The sequence below is a fragment of the Xiphophorus couchianus genome, chromosome 3 (genome assembly GCF_001444195.1).
Source record: "Xiphophorus couchianus chromosome 3, X_couchianus-1.0, whole genome shotgun sequence".
NCBI classification, from domain to species: domain Eukaryota; kingdom Metazoa; phylum Chordata; class Actinopteri; order Cyprinodontiformes; family Poeciliidae; genus Xiphophorus; species Xiphophorus couchianus.
The window spans coordinates 2327122-2345418 of record NC_040230.1 but is presented as its reverse complement, the minus strand read 5'-3'; the positions used below and the strand labels follow the sequence as shown (position 1 = coordinate 2345418).

Sequence of the window (18297 nt, the reverse complement as noted above, 5' to 3'; positions counted from 1 at the left end):
GGTGTCGTCACGGTTTTGGAGCGAACGGTAGGAATGGCGCTGAGAGAGAGAGAGAGAGATCCGATTTCTTGGATAATCATAAAAATATTCTATAGAGTACTCGTGCAGCCAACATGGGGGAAGGATGTGCTTCTTCTCAGGACTGGAGCAAGCATGGCGTTCAGAAGAATGATAGCAGCAACAACAGAGACATCTTGTTTTGGAGAATCTGTAATTCAGATTCCTCCTGCAGAATTATAAGCCAAGGTCAAGGTTTATTCCTTTATCCGGTATGCAGACACCAGATAGACAGACAGCAGACTGTATTTATATTTGCATCCAGGCCTTCTGGTAGGAAGCAGTCGTCCTTTCTCCAGCAAGACAGAGGGAGGAGCCCACAAGCCGTCTCCAACGTTACCCTTATCCAGGATGGGACGCCAAAGACACAGACTTTCTTTAATGGATCGCTTTTGGTACGCTAATGCCATGCATTGTGTAATTAATAGTTCTTATGTCAGTCTTTGTTTGCTGTAGTTCAGATGGTTGGAGGCCCAACACTATCTCCAGCAGTCATTGGGGGAGTGGTGGGTACAACCTGGACAGATCTCCAGTTCATCAGAGTAACAAAACCACAAACAGGACAAAACAGCCAGGCACACACATTATTGTCAGAGAGCAACAAATTTGCCTATCACTTATGTTTTTGAAGGAAGCCAGAGTTAAATCAGTGATATAGATATAGAGCTATGTAACCCCAAATATATGAAAAAGCAAAACATGCCAGGAAACTCAGGCATTTGAATAAACAGACTGATGACAGAGATCTTCTAGAAATGAGATAAGAAAACTAATTTGTTCCAGGGAAAGTGAAAACACTGTAAAGGAAGAAATATTATTATTAACTTTGAACAAAACGTTTGGCTCGTCTCTTCCTTAAAACCCGGGTCCTCTCGGCAAGCCGCGCTGCAGCTAGAAAGTAAAACCATAACAAAGCGCATTGACGTCACAGATCACAGAGTTTAATCCATACAAACAACGCATGAATCAGTTAACAAAGCTGCAGAGATACAAAGATATGCATTTTTCTCATAAAAATAAAGACAGACAAGGGGAAGACAGACAAAACACGAAACACAGACAAAAAGGCAAAAAATAGGGGCCCCGCTCTCTCTATTTTTTAGCGCTACTTGAAATTTTATACTGAGTGGGTGTTTCCTTACTTTAATATATGCAAAGAAGGCGTACCTCTGGTTGACCAACTGGAAGCTACCTTGGACACTCAGAAAAACTTAGAACTCCCCCTAATTTACGCCAAAGATCAAAGGCCATTTGCTCTCTGGTTCAACAAAAGAGCCAACAGCTGCATCCTGGCCTCCTGGTTTCTACGGTCATTTGGGTAAAGAAAAACATAAGATAAGATTTCACAGATACCTGTGGAATCCGGAGTCTCTCCCGTTATCTCTCCTTACATAAATTCTCAGGACAAACTTAAATCCAGTAATTTGGTTCAAGGAAAGGTTATCTTCACAAAACCCCATTTAGCATAAATCCTGAGCAATTTTCTAATAGTAAACAAAACATTTCATTGTAACAATTTCCATTTGCTTCTAATATTGTCACAGATAATACAGTTTTCAAATACATTCATCATTTTGTAGTTTAAAAATGGAATAATACAATCTTCAGTAAAAACATGGTATTAATATTTAGAAATTAAATGTTAGGGGTTTCAATCTTCTATTTTGCATTAATTTTACACCATCCCAAATGCTGGCCTCTGGCAGGTCTCCCCCACTGCCTGCAAGAATGCTAATTTTATGGCTCTGTGCTCTGGCCTCAGCGAGAGGCCCCATTTGAGTGATCTGCATTTTTACCCCTGTTTGTCTGATTCAAAATAAGAGTGTCAAATATACCTTTTTTCCACATGCCGTGAGATTAACTGTATTAAACACTAAGAATAATCATTTTCCTCAACAACACCCACATCAGATCTAACTAATAAAGTTAATTAAGTCATGGATCCCCAAAGTTAGGATCAGAGCCATGACAGGAGAAAACTCTTCTCTCCGACCAAAGAAACATTAACACATGGAAATTGCTCAACTTTCCCTGGAACTATGTTTTCTTAAATGAGCCTAATATTCAGGATTTTGAAAACAAAGACTTGATGTGGCTCTGATGTTAAATAAATAACGAATGAGTGAAAAAACACTGAGTGGGCCTGTGATGGTGTGGGCCTGAATCACCTAGCAGGACATTTTAATAAAATATCAGGTGGAATAGACTCAAGATGAGTCGTTGGATCATTCAGCAAGAAAATGATCTGGTATCATCAATATTTGAACGGCTGCATACATTACCAAAATATATGTTTGATTCCATGTGGAAGCAGGTAAACCGAAGCAGGACAAGAACTGATCCCTGGAGAACTCCAGAAGCCATTTTTTTTGATGATTCATCTGAACATCAAGACTTGAACCAAATGAATTATTGAGCATTTTAGACTCAGCAGATTAAATGTTAAAGATGGTAAGTATGCAGCAATTTTTGTTGCTGTCGTTACCATCGCATCTCGTGTATTGGGTTCACTCCAAGTGGCAGAAAACAATATTTTCACTTTTCAGTCATTTGTCGCTCCCCGAGTGTTGAGTCCATTAAAGAGGTTCACATAAAATCACAGTGAACTGTTGCACAGCATACTGAGTCAGCAAGTTTTAGACATTCTGTTTTTCTTTTAACATCAGTGATGCATTGGATAAAATCATTGAGAAGTTGAGATTTCCAGGAAACCTAAATGTATAAGTGTGGATAATCAGAATAAAGGAGAGCAGATATGTTAAAGGTTTAAAACCGGATGAGTAGAATATACAAAATGAGCAGAGGACCCAGACTTGATCCTTGTGGAACTCCATAAGTAATGCTAACTTGAAGATATTAGACCAAAATGAAGAGCACTTGATTTTGTGGAAGATTTATGACTAAAGCATAGTCCAGAGCAGAAGCCATTCTGCATTAATGTGTTTCCTTTTTTAACTTTTGTATGAAAAGGAAAATCTTGCTAGTTTTGGGATTTCTAAACGTCAGTATCACCAAATATTTTTTCCACATCTTTGTAAAAAACCAACTCTAAAACCTTTAGTGTTAAACTTGGTATGTAAACGTGAAATTGAAAACATTTTATGCACCAAACTGCAGGTTTTCACTGGATTTACTCATTTCCTCTCGAATCTTTTGGTGTGTGAGGGTGGCGTGTTTTCTTAAAAAGGGATTCTGGTGGTATATGTTGTGGGAGGGGGATGTTCATTTACTTTTCAAGATTAGTCCACAGTTTCCCTAACAGTTACCACTGTGTCAGTTGATTCTAATCTTAATTTCAGGCATGAAAAAAGTGATACATTTAGGTAAGGTAAGGTAACTTTATTTATATAGCACCTTTCAGCCAAAGACAATTCAAAGTGCTTGTACAAAGAAGTTAAAAACATACAACAGAATAAGAACAAAGTCATATTAGTCATATTTTGGTACAGTTTGTCGCAGTCTTTACAGTACAGAAAGTCTACACAGAATCCCTTTTGGTTGCACCAGAGCAGCAATGGAGCCTCACACTGACTTTGGTCGTTTTTTTTTCACTAAGGTTCATTAGCATGCATGGCATTTTCCTCAGAAATGCAAAAGAGCAAACGGTTTTAGGTTAACCAAGAGATAAAAACAGTAAATACAGGCTGGATGTGAATATCTACTCTGATGTAATCTGATGTTTGTCAGCTTCCACCCTCAGTCAAATTCTGCTTGGTGTAAAACAAAAGAATTTTAACTCAATGTTGAATCTTTGAGGACTGACAGACACAGCATTTGGTTTAAAAAAAACAGGAAAAAAAACATGTCATCCTTTCAAAGGTTTACACTGTTAAAGCTGCATCTAGAAAAATATTTTCTTTACATATTTGTTACAATTGTCACTATATGGTGACAATATGGTAAGGGACAGATAATCCTGGGGAAAAAATAGTACAATCATTTTTGTACTATGAAGTACAAAAAAGATGATTTATGGTCATGTAGAGAAGCAGAACAACCCATTAAATATATTATGCTTTTCTAGAGTAGCACAGCTCTGCTGGCAGCATGTTGGAGCAGCTTTGTTTGTTACATTAGTTCTGATATTATACTGACTTTTGTTCAGTATTTGTTGTTTGAACTTGTGATGACTCGTTGAGGACTAAGGTCTCCGTTTACGAACAGCGCACTTCACTGCTGCACAATCACGGTGCTACGGTTTTGGATTTTTTTTAAACAAATGCTTGCTATGGTATCATTTGTATTTGTGATATTTTGGAGAATATACTGTAGAGCATCAAACCTACCTACCTACAAGTAGAAAGAAAACCTGAAGACACCAAACATCATGTGACTGTGTGGAGAGCATTTACGTCTGAAAAGTGAGACTAAGTTTTATTCTCCCCTCAGATTAAATGACAGATTAATGAACTGCTCTTTACAGAAAGAGGAGCTCAGCTCTGGTTAACCTCATTCTGGGTTGAAGGTAAGAATGATTGTGAAATGCATTATTATCTATCTGAGAAATCTGACAGTTTGAATAAATTAATAAGTGGTTGTAACTTATTAATAGCGATTGTGTCACAGTTCTGAATGAATGTGTTGTTCTCAGGGCAGACCTAGATGTAAAGTTTTATCTCATTTTAGACATTTCCATTGGTATCTGCACAGCTCTGCTGTTGCAAAGGTTTTATTGACATTTATGGAAATAGTTTGTCTTAATGCTCAGTGTACCTCGTCAGCTGCACATTCCTTTGGACCAGGATACAATAATTTTAACAACAACACAGTTTTTATGTTGAAATTATACCCATACTGTATTCTATTCTGTATTCCGTTTTTATTTTCTTACCTGAACCAACTTGCTTTGCTGTTATTGCATCAAAAATGTCCAGTTGGGAGATATTTATGTTCTATTTTTCTAAAATCATGATTGTAAATATATATTAGCCAAATCAACAGTAAATTAAAGCATTTCTCACATTTTTGTTGTTGAAAAATATGAATCAGAACAGAAGAAATCCACAGCTTTAGTTAATTATGATTGATGTAGAAATTAGAGAAATCATTTACTCTGGCTGTAGTGAAAGTCTTTTATTGGCAGCCGCTGAACGAAAGCATCAAAACCCTGCGACTCGGCTGGGATACGAGTCTGTGTACAACATATGGACGCTATTAAAATGTTTGATATTTTTTGTTTTAAACTTGTTTTTTCATTTACATAATTACATTTATGGCCATATATGTCAAGGAAGAAATTTTGAAATTAAAACAGTTTTAAGCACCTTGTTCAAAGTTTTAAAAAAATACACAAACGGAGCTAAATATAGTGGAACATTACGAAGGTGTTTGAAGGAGAGAAACAGACAAAACCAAATCAAAAAGGTAAAAGAAAGCCCCGTCACTTCCTGTTTAGGTGATGATTGATAGTTCAAACCTCAGAGAGACTTCTCATTCACACACTGAGACATCAGCAGCACCGCAGCTCTGAGGTAATAAGACTTTCCTCTACGCCAACAACTGCTCATTCATTCTATAACAAATCGGTCTCATTTTATGTCTCCATAGTTAAATGTGTCTGTAATTTTAAATTTTGATAGTCTACGGAATAAATCCTTTAATGTTTTTGTATTTGAATGTCTTGTTGATGCTGACAGAGTGATGCTTATGATCCAATAAGCCATGATGAGAGGGCGGCTCCTGTTTGTGCTCTGGTGCTTCAGCATCCTGGCAGCGGCCCGCAGCATCACAGGTACCGTTCAGATCCATGGACACAAAATGCAGCTTTAAGTGGAGTTCATACATCATATCACTGCTCCTCTCAAGATGAATTAAAGAGATGACTACAGATAACCTTTACGTACCACATTCCAGTCATCAACCACAGATTTTAATGTGTTGAAATGTCAAAAACTTATATTATCTGTGTTTTATATCACGTGTGTGTGTTATCGTTTTGTTTCTTTCACATGTGAGACTCATCTGGTTTTGATATGAATGAACAATTCACTGAAGTACAGTTACATGGTAATTTACACTTTTCTGAACAGAAATCACCTAAAGCTATGACTGCTTAGTTCATAATTAGTCTATTTATAGTTTCCAGCTTTAAAAAACATTTTTAAGACTCATTAAAATGAGGTGTTTTCCATAGATTCAACCAAAGCAAAGGAAACATGTTTTTGTTGCTTTGGTTATTTTTGTGGAAGGTTCCCAGTATGGAAATATTCTTGTTGAGCTTTCTGTTATTTTCTGATGAAACTGGACTAAACATTAGTCAGGACAAAAAACAGGTAAATTAAAAGAACATTACATCGACAGACCTTCAGATCAAGAAACTTTTAAGAGAAAACTGGAAGGTTTCGCTGCTTGTGTTAAGAAACACAAGACATTTGTAAAGATCTGTAACTGTTTATATTTAATCGCTATGAGAGATTAAGTGTCAGATTAGGTAAATTACAACATAGTCTCACATAAACATCCATAATACCACCAGATTAAAAATATATATCTGTATGAAAAATAACTGGATATAAATGCAAACAAAATCAGCAGCAGCAGTTCTCAGGCAGTTCTTTGGTTTAATTCAGTTGTTCCTTTTACTTCAAATTGAATTTTTTTTTGTATATGAATGTTTTTCTTCTCAATTTTGCTTGTTCAGTTTCATGTGTGAGTGACTACATCCAAAACATAACCTGTGTGGTGAACAACATCAATCCTGACAACTACAGCCTGAAGTTCACTTCTAGAGAAAGGTATGTGTGTGTGTGTGTGTGTGTAAGTAAAGTATACTTATAAAGAAATGTTCACTTTAAGAAAAAGGCATGTGTGTGTGTGTGTGTAAGTAAGTAAAGTTTACTTATAAAGTGCTTTTCACAGACATAAAATCATAAAGCGATGTGCAATGGAGTGTGTGAATAAAACACAAGATTTTTCATTGTTATGTTGCTAAACATAACTAAATTGCACTGCTGCCATCAGTGATAAGTTAAAAAAAAGAATATGAAAGTGTAAAAAATAAAATACATCAGCATGTAGCTGTGAGAATGTAAAGTGCATTTGACCCATTGTCTCTAGCAGTCGTTATGCAGTGAACTGAATGGTTGTTGTTTTATAACATCTAATGTGAACAAATATGTCGTATTATATAGACGAGCTACGAAAATGAATAACAATTTTAGGACAAATAATGTATTCTGAACTGAACTATCTGCACATAAAAGCACTGGGCTGTTCCTAAATGTGTGTATTTTCAATAAATCTATAAGAAAGTTTAATGGTTTTTTTGCTGTTTTTGTTTTTTAGCAGAAACACGTGTCCGCTCGTGGCGACCGATCAGGGTTACTTCTGTAACTGTCAAGTTTCAGATTCACATATGGCATCCTATCACAAATATGAAATAAATCTTTGTAAGGCATCTTTCTGCGAAGTTCTCCAAAGCAACTTCACACCAAAATTAAGCAGTAAGTGTGAAATAATTGCTCTATAATCCACATTTCTCTTGACTTGGTTTGTTTGCTATTGTTATTGTCATGTAAAACATGTTTTAAAATACGTCTTTAAAGAATGTAAAAGTACATTTGAAAATCTGATTGAGACCATTTTTCTGAACAGTTAAGCTGACCCCGCCTCCTGTAGTGGATCTCCAAAAATTAACAGATTATATCAACATAACCTGTAAGAGTAACAGGTATAAAACACACATGTACTTTTCAAAGAAACTCGTATATGAAGCTTTGCTTCAAGAATCCCACAGCAGCTGGAACATAGTAAGACCCATTAATATGAACAATCATAATATAATCCATAATCACTTCTGACCTCCAGGTGCTAACTGCTAACACTGTGTTTTTCCTCAGACGTTTCGCCTCACATTTGGAAATGTTCATGCAGTTCATAGTAAATCATTGCTCAAACAAAACACAGAGTACTGCGTGAAAGCCAGATTTAAGGTTACAGACGAACAGAAATTGCGCTCTACTTGGAGTGAGTGGGGTGAACCAGTATGTTGGACAAATGAACAAATGAGAGGTAAACTGACAATTTTTACGTTTTTAACTTTTGCACACAATCAAAAAGATGACAAACAGTAACTCACTGAATTCTAAGGTTTTAAAAGTTATTAGTCAAAGATTTTTTTCCTGTTTTGCAATTTAGATAAAGATTTATTCGACATAGAAACACACATCAGACTGTATTATCAGCTGAAGTATGAGTGTCAGACATTTCCCCCACAGCTTACGCAGAACTGTGCAGATAATTCAGACATCAGCCACCTTGTGCACTTTCAGCCTGACTCACTAACTCTGTCTTATTTCACAAATCTTCTCAGAACAAGAACACATAGTTCCTATTTTACTCAAATCTCTGGGCCCCATCTGTTTAATTATTGGAATCCTCCTGTTTGTTTTCTACAATCCTGCTACAAGGTAACTCAGCTGTTCCTCCAATTACATGTCAGAATATTTAATTACCTCAGAATATGTATCTGAATGTATTTTGACCTGACAGAATGAAGATAAAAACTCTGGGCCACACACCAACACCAGCCCCTTTCTTTAAGCCTCTGTTTCAGCAACATGACGGAAATCTACAGGTGAGATCTTCAGATGACTTTTTAACTGTGAAATGTCTCATTCTGCCTCTCTTAACTTCAGAGAATTTACACATGACAGTTTTATTTGTTTGCATGGTAGGAAATGTTTCTGGTAAGAAATGATAGGAATCCCACAATTTATATTATATAGAAAAGAAAATCATTTGGAAAAAATATATGTTCTAGATCATTCAGACCTTCCTCCATAATTATTGGAAATATTTAAATATAGTTTATTTTGGTGTACATCAAGGCTCTGTTTTGGTGCCTCTACTGTTTGTAATATATTTAGCCTTACATACCTGAGTCCTTCAATAGCGAGTGAAAAGTGACCCATATTAAAATCGATGTATTTTTATGTTATTTTTGTTATCTATATTATGTGTCTACAATTATAGCTAATAATTTAAGTTTCAATAATTTGATGTTTTCACACTTTTAAAACAGCTTTTTAAAATATCAATATCACTATCCAGTTAGTACATTTCTGTGTGTAAGAGTATGTTTGCAAAGCAGTACCTCTACAACAGTATACCTGGTCGCTATGGCGCCTTAGCTGAGGAGACATAAAAGGAAAATAATATTTGAATTATAAGCAAGTGCAATTATCTAAAAGGATCAATACAATATGCAAGAGTTAGTAGACCCAAAGAAATGGCAGCTAGCTAATTGACTACAATATAAAAGAGACCAATTTAAGGACCAAGACATAATCTGTCACACAGTACACAAAATTATGAGGCAAAAAAATTGAGATAATAAATTAATCAGATGTTGCATTTCCAATACAAATGTGTGAAAAACTTTTATCAACATTACACTAATGTCGAAAAAATTATTTCGCAGTTGCAGTGTAAATAAGAAATGCAAAGAAACCTGCACGTAAATAAGTTTGTTCACATAATAAGTCGTGAAAAAACATGCTGCGCCATCATCCTCCAACTACTTCCTGTCATCTTCTTCTTCATGGTTTGCGCCAGTGGCAACATCTGGTTATTGATCATGTGATGCAAAAAAGGGTTTCCATTGAATTTTTGTGAAATCAACCAATCAAAACATCATAGCACCAAAACCTTTGATCAAAATTGGTGCGTTTCCATTCAGCAAATTTATTTTCGAAATGTCAAATTGCGCAATTATATAGTGAATGAAAACACAGCTACTGACTTTTGGCTTATTTCAGAGAACAATTTAAGATTATTGTATCAACTTAGAGTGCTCTTCATGAACATCTACCAGGTTATATCAGAGGGCAAAATAGTTTATCATCAGGAATAAACCTTTGAGAAAAAAGTTGAAGGAGCAAACAGAAAAACCATTTAAAGAGACCCAGCTCCTAAAGACACACCACCTCATCACACTCTTCTGTTGAACTTGTAGGAGTGGCTCTCTCCTCATGGCAAGTATGTTCTGAAATACAAAACCGAGGAGGACCTGATCACCGATGCCGTGACTGTTGTGCCAAAGTCCAGCCCAGAGGATTTAGAGGAGAATCAAGTCTTCCTCGTCGCTCCAGGAACGCAGCTGGTCTTCCCTCTGAGTCACACCTTCTACGTTGGCTTTCCAGGGATGGAGAAAGCCTCCGCTCCTCCCTGTCCAGGAGACACGCCGTACACTCAGCTCCCCTGCTCCGTTTGGGGTCCCTGCATCCAAAACGTAGAGGTTGTCTGCTCCGATCCAAAAGGTTTCCTAGAGATAAGCCGTTCTGATTCTGGTTGCAGCTGCGAGGATCTGACCCAAAGCCCAGAGTGCAGCTTGCCATGCAGTCCTGTGGATGAGATCCCGATGGCCAGTCACTGTAACGACTACTGCATCCTCAACAAGACCGCTCAGGGAGTCGTTCCTGTGTTGCTGTCCAAGGAACGTCCTGCAGATGTTCCCGACCATTCTCTGAAGTCAGAAGGATGAAAACTTCTTCTGTTTGTTCATTTAGAGGAAAATGGCTTTCATTTCCCCACTGAAAGCCATTGAGGCTTTTATTGAGGCCTCAAGGGCTCAATGCAAGTCGTTGCATTGATTCTCAATGCAAGTCAACAAACCTGCCATGTTTCCCATCCCTGGTGAAACTTATCAGTATGCATTTGTAAAAAAGTAGCTGAATTACCTTTAGCTGGTAGAAGCAAAAAGATTGTAATAGACCTGCAGGGTATCTGTGACCTGTCTGAGAATGTGAAGGTTACACTTGTTCTTGGCAACAGACTGCTTTTTTACTTCAGCTAAAGGAAAAGAACGAATCATTTATCAGAGTTTATAGGTAACAATAGCTTTCTGATGCATTATTTTCAATATATTTTTGCCAGTGTTGAAATATTTTAGTGTGGACTCATAGGAAACTTTATTTTTATTTGTACCATCCAATGCAAATGTTGAGTTTACTCTGACTCCATTTAATCTAGTCAGAACAGGCTGAAAGTGTTCTTGGCTTCAGATGAAGGAATTTGAATTTCTGCTATATGTTTGATGTAAAAAGGGTAAGAAATGGTAATGTACTGCTAAACCTTTAAATTTAGGCAGAAAACGGTTTCTCCCTCATTTTTATGCCATGTATTCTTTTTGCACAGCGTCCAAAATGACGGATCTAGAAGTTGAATTATGTCTCACTTAATTTCACTAAGGGACTTTGAACTTTTAAAGCATCACTGATGTCTTCATCTTTGCCATATTTTCTATTGCTTTCATCAGGCACTTTCACATTAATGTCCTGAATATATCTGCAGCTGAATGTTGAATTAACATGTGAATCTCCTGTTTAGACATTTAAGAGATTCTCACTTTGTTTACAGCAGAAAAAGGAGAATGATGTGCTACCAAATATATAAGATGGAGTAGCAATAACCACATTTATCTCCATTATGCACATTTTCTTGTAAAAAAAACCAGCCTAATATTCAATAAAGTACAGAAAACACAATGTCTCCTTTCCTTTTTTCCCTTTTTGTTTTATTTTCTGCATATTTTAGAACAATTTTTAATTCATTTCAAATTTATGCCACTTCAAAACTATCCAATCAAAAACTGAAAAAGCAAACATCTGGAAATCAAATGTAACCAAAAGAGGCACAAGCATGCATGGGAAGAACATGCAAACTTGAAGCAGAAAGAAGCCAGGGTAAAGAAATTTCTATCAAAAAATATCAGCAAACACAAAAATGAAAAAGTCTAGGATCATTGAGTAATGAGAGACAAATAGACATATAAGCCCTTTTAATATCTATAACTTTACAAATTTCAGGATAAAAAACAACACAACACATACAGTATATATTCTAAAAACATTTTCTATATTAACTGAATTTGAAAATTCTTAGATGCAGGAAAAAATTATAAATTGTATTTTATTTTTAAAATATGGGAAAGTCAAACAGATTCACATAAATAAAGTAAAACCACAAATCAAATTAATACAAAAATAACAGGATGCAGATTGATTATGGCACAGTAAAACTAAAGTGTATCCATTTTGCCTCTTTTTGTTCTTTTGCAATAAAAAAATTATATTCTTTTGAAACTGGAGGTGTAAATAGGTAAAAAAAAAAAAAAAAAAAAGCGGTAAAGTAGTTGCTAAACTGAGTTGTATCTCAGGTTATTTTGTCATCTACTCTTTTAACATGCAAGAAGAAAATGTGAAATGTCAAAGTTATTGTTTTGCTGTTATTGATTTTTTTTAAGATGCAGCATTTGGCTCAGTTCATCATGAGCCAAACAACCATAAACATGAATTCACAGTTAAAGGAAATTTAGATCAAATACCAGTCATGTTTTTGGACCGTAGGAGGAGAAAATTCTTATATTCACAAGGAGAACGCAGAAATTTAAACCCAGAACTATCATGGCCAAATTTATGAAAAATCCCTTGAGATGTCAGAGATAACGAGATTTACACTCCAACATGATTTCCAATTCTCACTTTAGGATGAAAACTGGGATTACAGAAGAAGACCAAGAAAATTATGATGCTTTTCTGTGCGCTTAGTTGGACTTTTCTTCACTTTTTATTCTCAAGATATTATTTATCTAGTCCAGATAGTATGTTCAATTAAATCAATCAATCAATCATATTGTATAGCACATTTAAGCAGCAGGCATTTCAAAGTGCTTTACATCGTAACAAACACAGAAACACAAAGCAACATAGAATCAACAATCAAAACACGACATTAATTCAGGTTCCATCAATAAATTTGTAATTGATTACGTTTCAAATACAATCCTAAACAGGTGGGTTTTTAGTCGAGTTTGCATCCATAGAAGGTTTACCTGTTACACTCCTACTGCGTTATATGGAACAAAATACCTGTTGCTATTTTTATTCCCACTCACACAGTTTAAAATGACGTAGACAGCATTTCAATGGGCTTCTGACAAAAAATTCTGGTTTTTCACAGAATTTTGAGCAGGGACTCCGCCGACCCTCACGGATTTTTGTGCAATTCTATGGAACCTGTTAGTGTCTAGAATTTACAGGGTTTCCATTACGCGCAGTGACCCTCAGCCACTCGCCATTTTTCTTCCTGCACGGGGCTCCGTGATTATGTTTCAAATACAACTCTAAAAGTAATCAAGGTGGGTTTTTAGTCAAAATTTAAAGGCACTCAATGTTTCAGCTGTTTTACAGTTTTCTGGAAGTTTGTTCCAAATTTGTGGTGCATAGATGCTGAATGCTGCTTCTCCTCGTTTGGTTCTGGTTCTGGGGATGCAGAGCAGAACCAGAAGAACTGAGAGGTCTGGAAGGTTGATACAATAAAAGCAGATCTTTAATGTATTGTGGTTCTAAGCTGTTCAGTGATTTATAAATTAACAACAGTATTTTAAAGTCTATTCTTTGAGCTCCAGGGAGCCAGTGGAGGGACTTTAAAACTGGTCTTATGTGCTCTATCTTCCTGGTTTTAGTGAGAACGCGAGCAGTAATCGATGCAGTAATCAATGTTAGGGTCACAAAGCCATTTTTCTAACTATTTTTAGAATTACTGGACAATCCACTATCATAGTGAAGCACATACATAAAAGATTTGAGGGAAAGTGAAAGTAAGAGGAAACTGTTAGGTGTGAATGTGGGCAGGATGAAGTCACCACAAGATCAACTTTCATGCTCGGTGGCAGCGGAAATAAAAACGGTTAGCAGTCACAAGCATCAGCTGAAAAACCAGTTGACATTCAGATCTTGTGGTTGGACTTATACAATCACTGAGGGGCAAATGAAAGGGTGAAGGGTGGGCGTCAAGTACCATGTCTCACTTTTCAGCTCATTTATCTGGTTATCAGGTGGCACCCACATAAATTTCCCCAGCTTTTGATGCAGTGGAGGCTTTTCCCCACCAACATGCCCAGAAAAACACGTTTCAGGGAGTCGAGGAAATGCAGCATGCAAGTCCTGTTGGACTGAATACCGGCACTGAATTGGAATCATGTTGGGGATTAACATTTTCAGTCAAAGTTTAGGTATTTTTTATAGCACTGAGAAATAAATGTAAGCTCAGCAAATGAACATTGCTAACCATGTTGTCTCTGCAAGATAAAATCAAAGCAATGCATGAGACTGTCTCTGCAGAGAATGACATTATGACAGTTAAGCGATCTGCAGATTATCAGTACCCTAATTTTTGTCCCTAAATGCAGTAAAATTTCCAAATGAGAGTCCATCTCCCTCCCACACAGATTCAGCTATGAGTCACATGCCTGAAAGATGGTAAATGTGCCCCATCACGCTTACCAAAGAACAACAGAGGGGGGAAAGGTGAGCTGCAGTGGTTGTTGCTCTATTTTCAAAGTCGTGCAAAACTTCAGTCAGATTCATGCAGCAAAAGCTTTGAGTGTTTGGTGTTTCCATCATTTTAATGTTTGGTTTGGGTAAACAATCAATTGTGTTCATTTTAACTGACCATCTTTTGCAGTGTGAAACAAAACAGAAAATCATTTTACTTTTAGCAGCAGGTAATGAAAGAAGAGCTTAAATAAAGATTAATGAAATCAAAAATTTCCAAACTATGCCAAAATGGATTATTCTAAATCATGTTTGGTTCTTATACATATAGTGATTGACCGTGTACAGTCATGGCCAAAAGTATTGAGAATGACACAAATATATTTTCACATGATCTGCTGCCCTCTGGTTTTCATGTGTGTATGTCAGATGTTGTCATCACATACAGAAATACAATTGCAATCATATTATGAGTAACAAAAGCTTTTAATGACAGTTAGAATGAGTTAATGCAGCAAGTCAATATTTGCAGTGTTGACCCCTCTTCTTCAGGACCTCTGCAATTCTCCCTGGCATGCTCTCAATCACTTTCTGGACCAAATCCTGACTGATAGCAGTCCATTCTTGCACAATCAATGCTTGCATTTTGTCAGAATTCCTAGGTTTTCGTTTGTCCACCCGTCTCTTGATGATTGACCACAAGTTTTCAATGGGATTAAGATCAGGGGAGTTTCCAGGCCATGGACCCAAAATCTCTATGTTTTGTTCCCTGAGCCAGTTAGATATCACCTTTGCTTTATGGCAAGGTGCTCCATCATGCTGGAAAAGGCATTGTTCATCACCAAACTGCTCTTGGACGGTTGGGAGAAGTTGCTCTCGGAGGACATTCTGGTACCATTCTTTATTCATGGCTGTGTTTTTAGGTAAGACTGTGAGAGAGCCGACTCCCTTGGCTGAGAAGCAACCCCACACATGAATGGTTTCAGGATGCTTTACAGTTGGCATGAGACAAGACTGGTGGTAGCGCTCACCTCGTCTTCTCCGAACAAGCTGTTTTCCAGATGTCCCAAACAATCGGAAAGGGGATTCATCAGAGAAAATGACTTTACCCCAGTCCTCAGCAGTCCACTGCTGAAAGGTACAGGGAGTGCCCTGTACCTTTTACAGAACATCAGTCTGTCCCTGATGTTTTTCCTGGAGAGAAGTGGCTTCTTTGCTGCCCTCCTTGAGACCAGGCCTTGCTCCAAGAGTCTCCTCCTCACAGTGCGTGCAGATGCACTCACACCTGCCTGCTGCCATTCCTGAGCAAGCTCTGCACTGCTGGTAGCCCGATCCCGCAGCTGAAACACTTTTAAGAGACGGTCCTGGCGCTTGCTGGTCTTTCTTGGGCGCCCTGGAGCCTTTTTGGCAACAATGGAACCTCTCTCCTTGAAGTTCTTGATGATGCGATAGATTGTTGACTGAGGTGCAATCTTTCTAGCTGCGATTTTCTTTCCTGTTAGGCCATTTATGTGCAGTGCAATGATGACTGCACGTGTTTCTTTCGAGGTAACCATGGTTCACAGAAGAGAAACAATGATGCCAAGCACCAGCCTCTTTTCAAAGTGTCCAGTGGTGTCATTCTTACTTAATCATGACAGATTGATCTCCAGCCCTGTCCTCATCACCACCCACACCTGTGTTAATGGAGCAATCACTGAAACAATGTTAGCTGGTCCTTTTAAGGCAGGGCTGCAATGAAGTTGAAATGTGTTTTGGGGGATAAAGTTCATTTTCTAGGCAAATATTGACTTTGAAATTAATTGCTGTTACGCTGATCACTCTTTATAACATTCTGGAGTATATGCAAATTGCCGTTATAAAAACTGAAGCAGTAGACTTTGTAAATATTAACATTTGAATCATTCTCAAAACATTTGGCCATGACTGTATGTTTAATTTCAAACATATTGATATACATATATAATTATAATATTGGGAACCATTTGTGAAGTTACACTGAAATTAACAGAAATGATTTGGGTTATTTAGAATTGTTCAAAGTAATATTATAACTATATTATTCAACTGTGACATTTATTACTTTTAACAAACAAAATAGTTAGCTCCAAATTAAATATGTAGTTAGAATATATATTTAGTTAGAAAACTAAATATTTAGCATCAAACTAAACACTTAGCTTCTAACAGGATACTTAGATAAATAGTTTTGTTTAATATTTAGCGTGTAAACTAAATATTTAGCTCCAAACTACTGTAAGTGTTTAGATAGCAACCAAATATTTAGCTAGCGAGCTAAATATTTAGAACTGAGCTAAATATTTAATTAGCAAATATGTAACTGCAAACTATCCATTTAGCAGGCTAACTAAATATTTAGCTTCCTAGCAAAATATTTTCATTCCTAACTAAATATTTAGATTTAAGCTAAAGCTACCTAGCTAAATATTTTGTTTGCAGCTAAATATTTAGTTGCAGAAAAGAATCAGCAGCAGACAGCTGAACACCTACTTGAACTCCAATCTGCAGCCGTCTCTCAGCCTGACAGTCGGTCAGATATCAGAATAATATCAGTCATTATCTCATTCAGGGTTGGCAGATGCTGCTGCTCATTCTGGTAAAATTAAGGTGGAACTGGGTGTCACAAACAATGGAGAACACATCGCTTACTGGTTCGCTTACAAAGTTCTTAGGTCAGCATGGAGGAAGAGTTTTACTGACAAGAAAAAAGTGTGCTAATAACCTCACAACTCTCTTTATGTTTTGCCAAATACAAGGACATTTAATTCAACCTGCAGAAAGACAGTTCTGTGGTTGAATATCACACCGAGGTTTTTATTCTTTTCTACAAATAATAGGTCTGCCCCCAGTGAAACTATCAACCAAACCACAGATTTCTTCTCTGTATTAGTAGTAAAAACTCATTGATTATATCACGTCATTGAAGCAGGCTCATTCAACTGAGAAATACCTGTTTCCTTCCTAGTTCCCTCTAATTCCTGATACTCTGCACAGAACAAGCAGAAGACGGACAAATGTTCACAAAAATCCCCTATTTTTTAAAGAGCGACTAATTATGTTATTTAAATCTTCAGTGATTTTGGTTGTACAGGATTGAACTAGACTAAATACATAAATCCTTTTCTAGAAAAACCAACAACCGCATCCTGATTAAATGTCAGTATTTTTTCTGCAGAGCAGCGCCTGTAGCTTGACCTTTTTCTATCCAAGAACTGTGTGGGGTTTTATGTGGGGTTTTATTCTCTGTACTCTGACTGTGTCAAAAAAAAAAAAAAAAAAAAAAAAAAACTGACATAAGATAACAGGCAGGTTGTACAGAGTAACAGTTTTGTTTAGGGCGGATAATAAAGACTTTGAACTGATGTTTTCAACAGATGATTTACTTATGAATGTATTTCAAATGTAAAAGACTCTGAAGTCATGTCAGATCAAACTTTGTCCTAACAAACTTCTCAGAAGCTGATGAATTAACATTTTGAACTGAATGTCACTTATTCACAGTATCAGTATCACTTTAATGACTTTAGATCATTCTTTGTCATGTGAAATTACAGACAGGAGTTTCAGGGAAAAATACTGTTAAATACTAACAACTAGCATCACTGTTTTAATCACCGACATAAAAAAGATCATGCTATGAGGAACACAGGGAAACAGTAGTGAGAAAAAGAGGAAGATCTAAACGGCAAAACAAAGTAGGGAGCTTAATAACTGCTGTCCGAGATTGATCTGCAACACAGCAGAACATAAAATACAAAATAAAATACTAAAGTACAGAGCAAAAGCAAAAAAATTACTAAAACTAAGGAAAAGATTCAATTTTAAAAGCATAACATAAACTGCCAAAGGTTTTCATCACCAAAGTCTCTGCTAACTTAGCTTACCAGCCAGTTATTTATTCAAATTAACACTTCAGACCAAACAAAGCATTTTTATCATAATG

General features: G+C 36.6%; 1 protein-coding gene across 1 annotated transcript; it reads left to right on the top strand.

Moving 5' to 3' along the window:
• Positions 1 to 5494: 5494 nt before the first annotated feature.
• On the top strand, positions 5495 to 11508 carry LOC114139708 (interleukin-21 receptor-like). The gene is made up of 9 exons (XM_028009780.1): positions 5495 to 5528; positions 5694 to 5788; positions 6698 to 6791; positions 7342 to 7499; positions 7651 to 7805; positions 7896 to 8067; positions 8369 to 8465; positions 8548 to 8632; positions 10013 to 11508. The coding sequence occupies exons 2-9, from the start codon at positions 5719 to 5721 to the stop codon at positions 10538 to 10540; spliced, it is 1359 nt and encodes a 452-aa protein (XP_027865581.1). The 5' UTR covers positions 5495 to 5528; positions 5694 to 5718; the 3' UTR covers positions 10541 to 11508.
• Positions 11509 to 18297: the final 6789 nt, after the last annotated feature.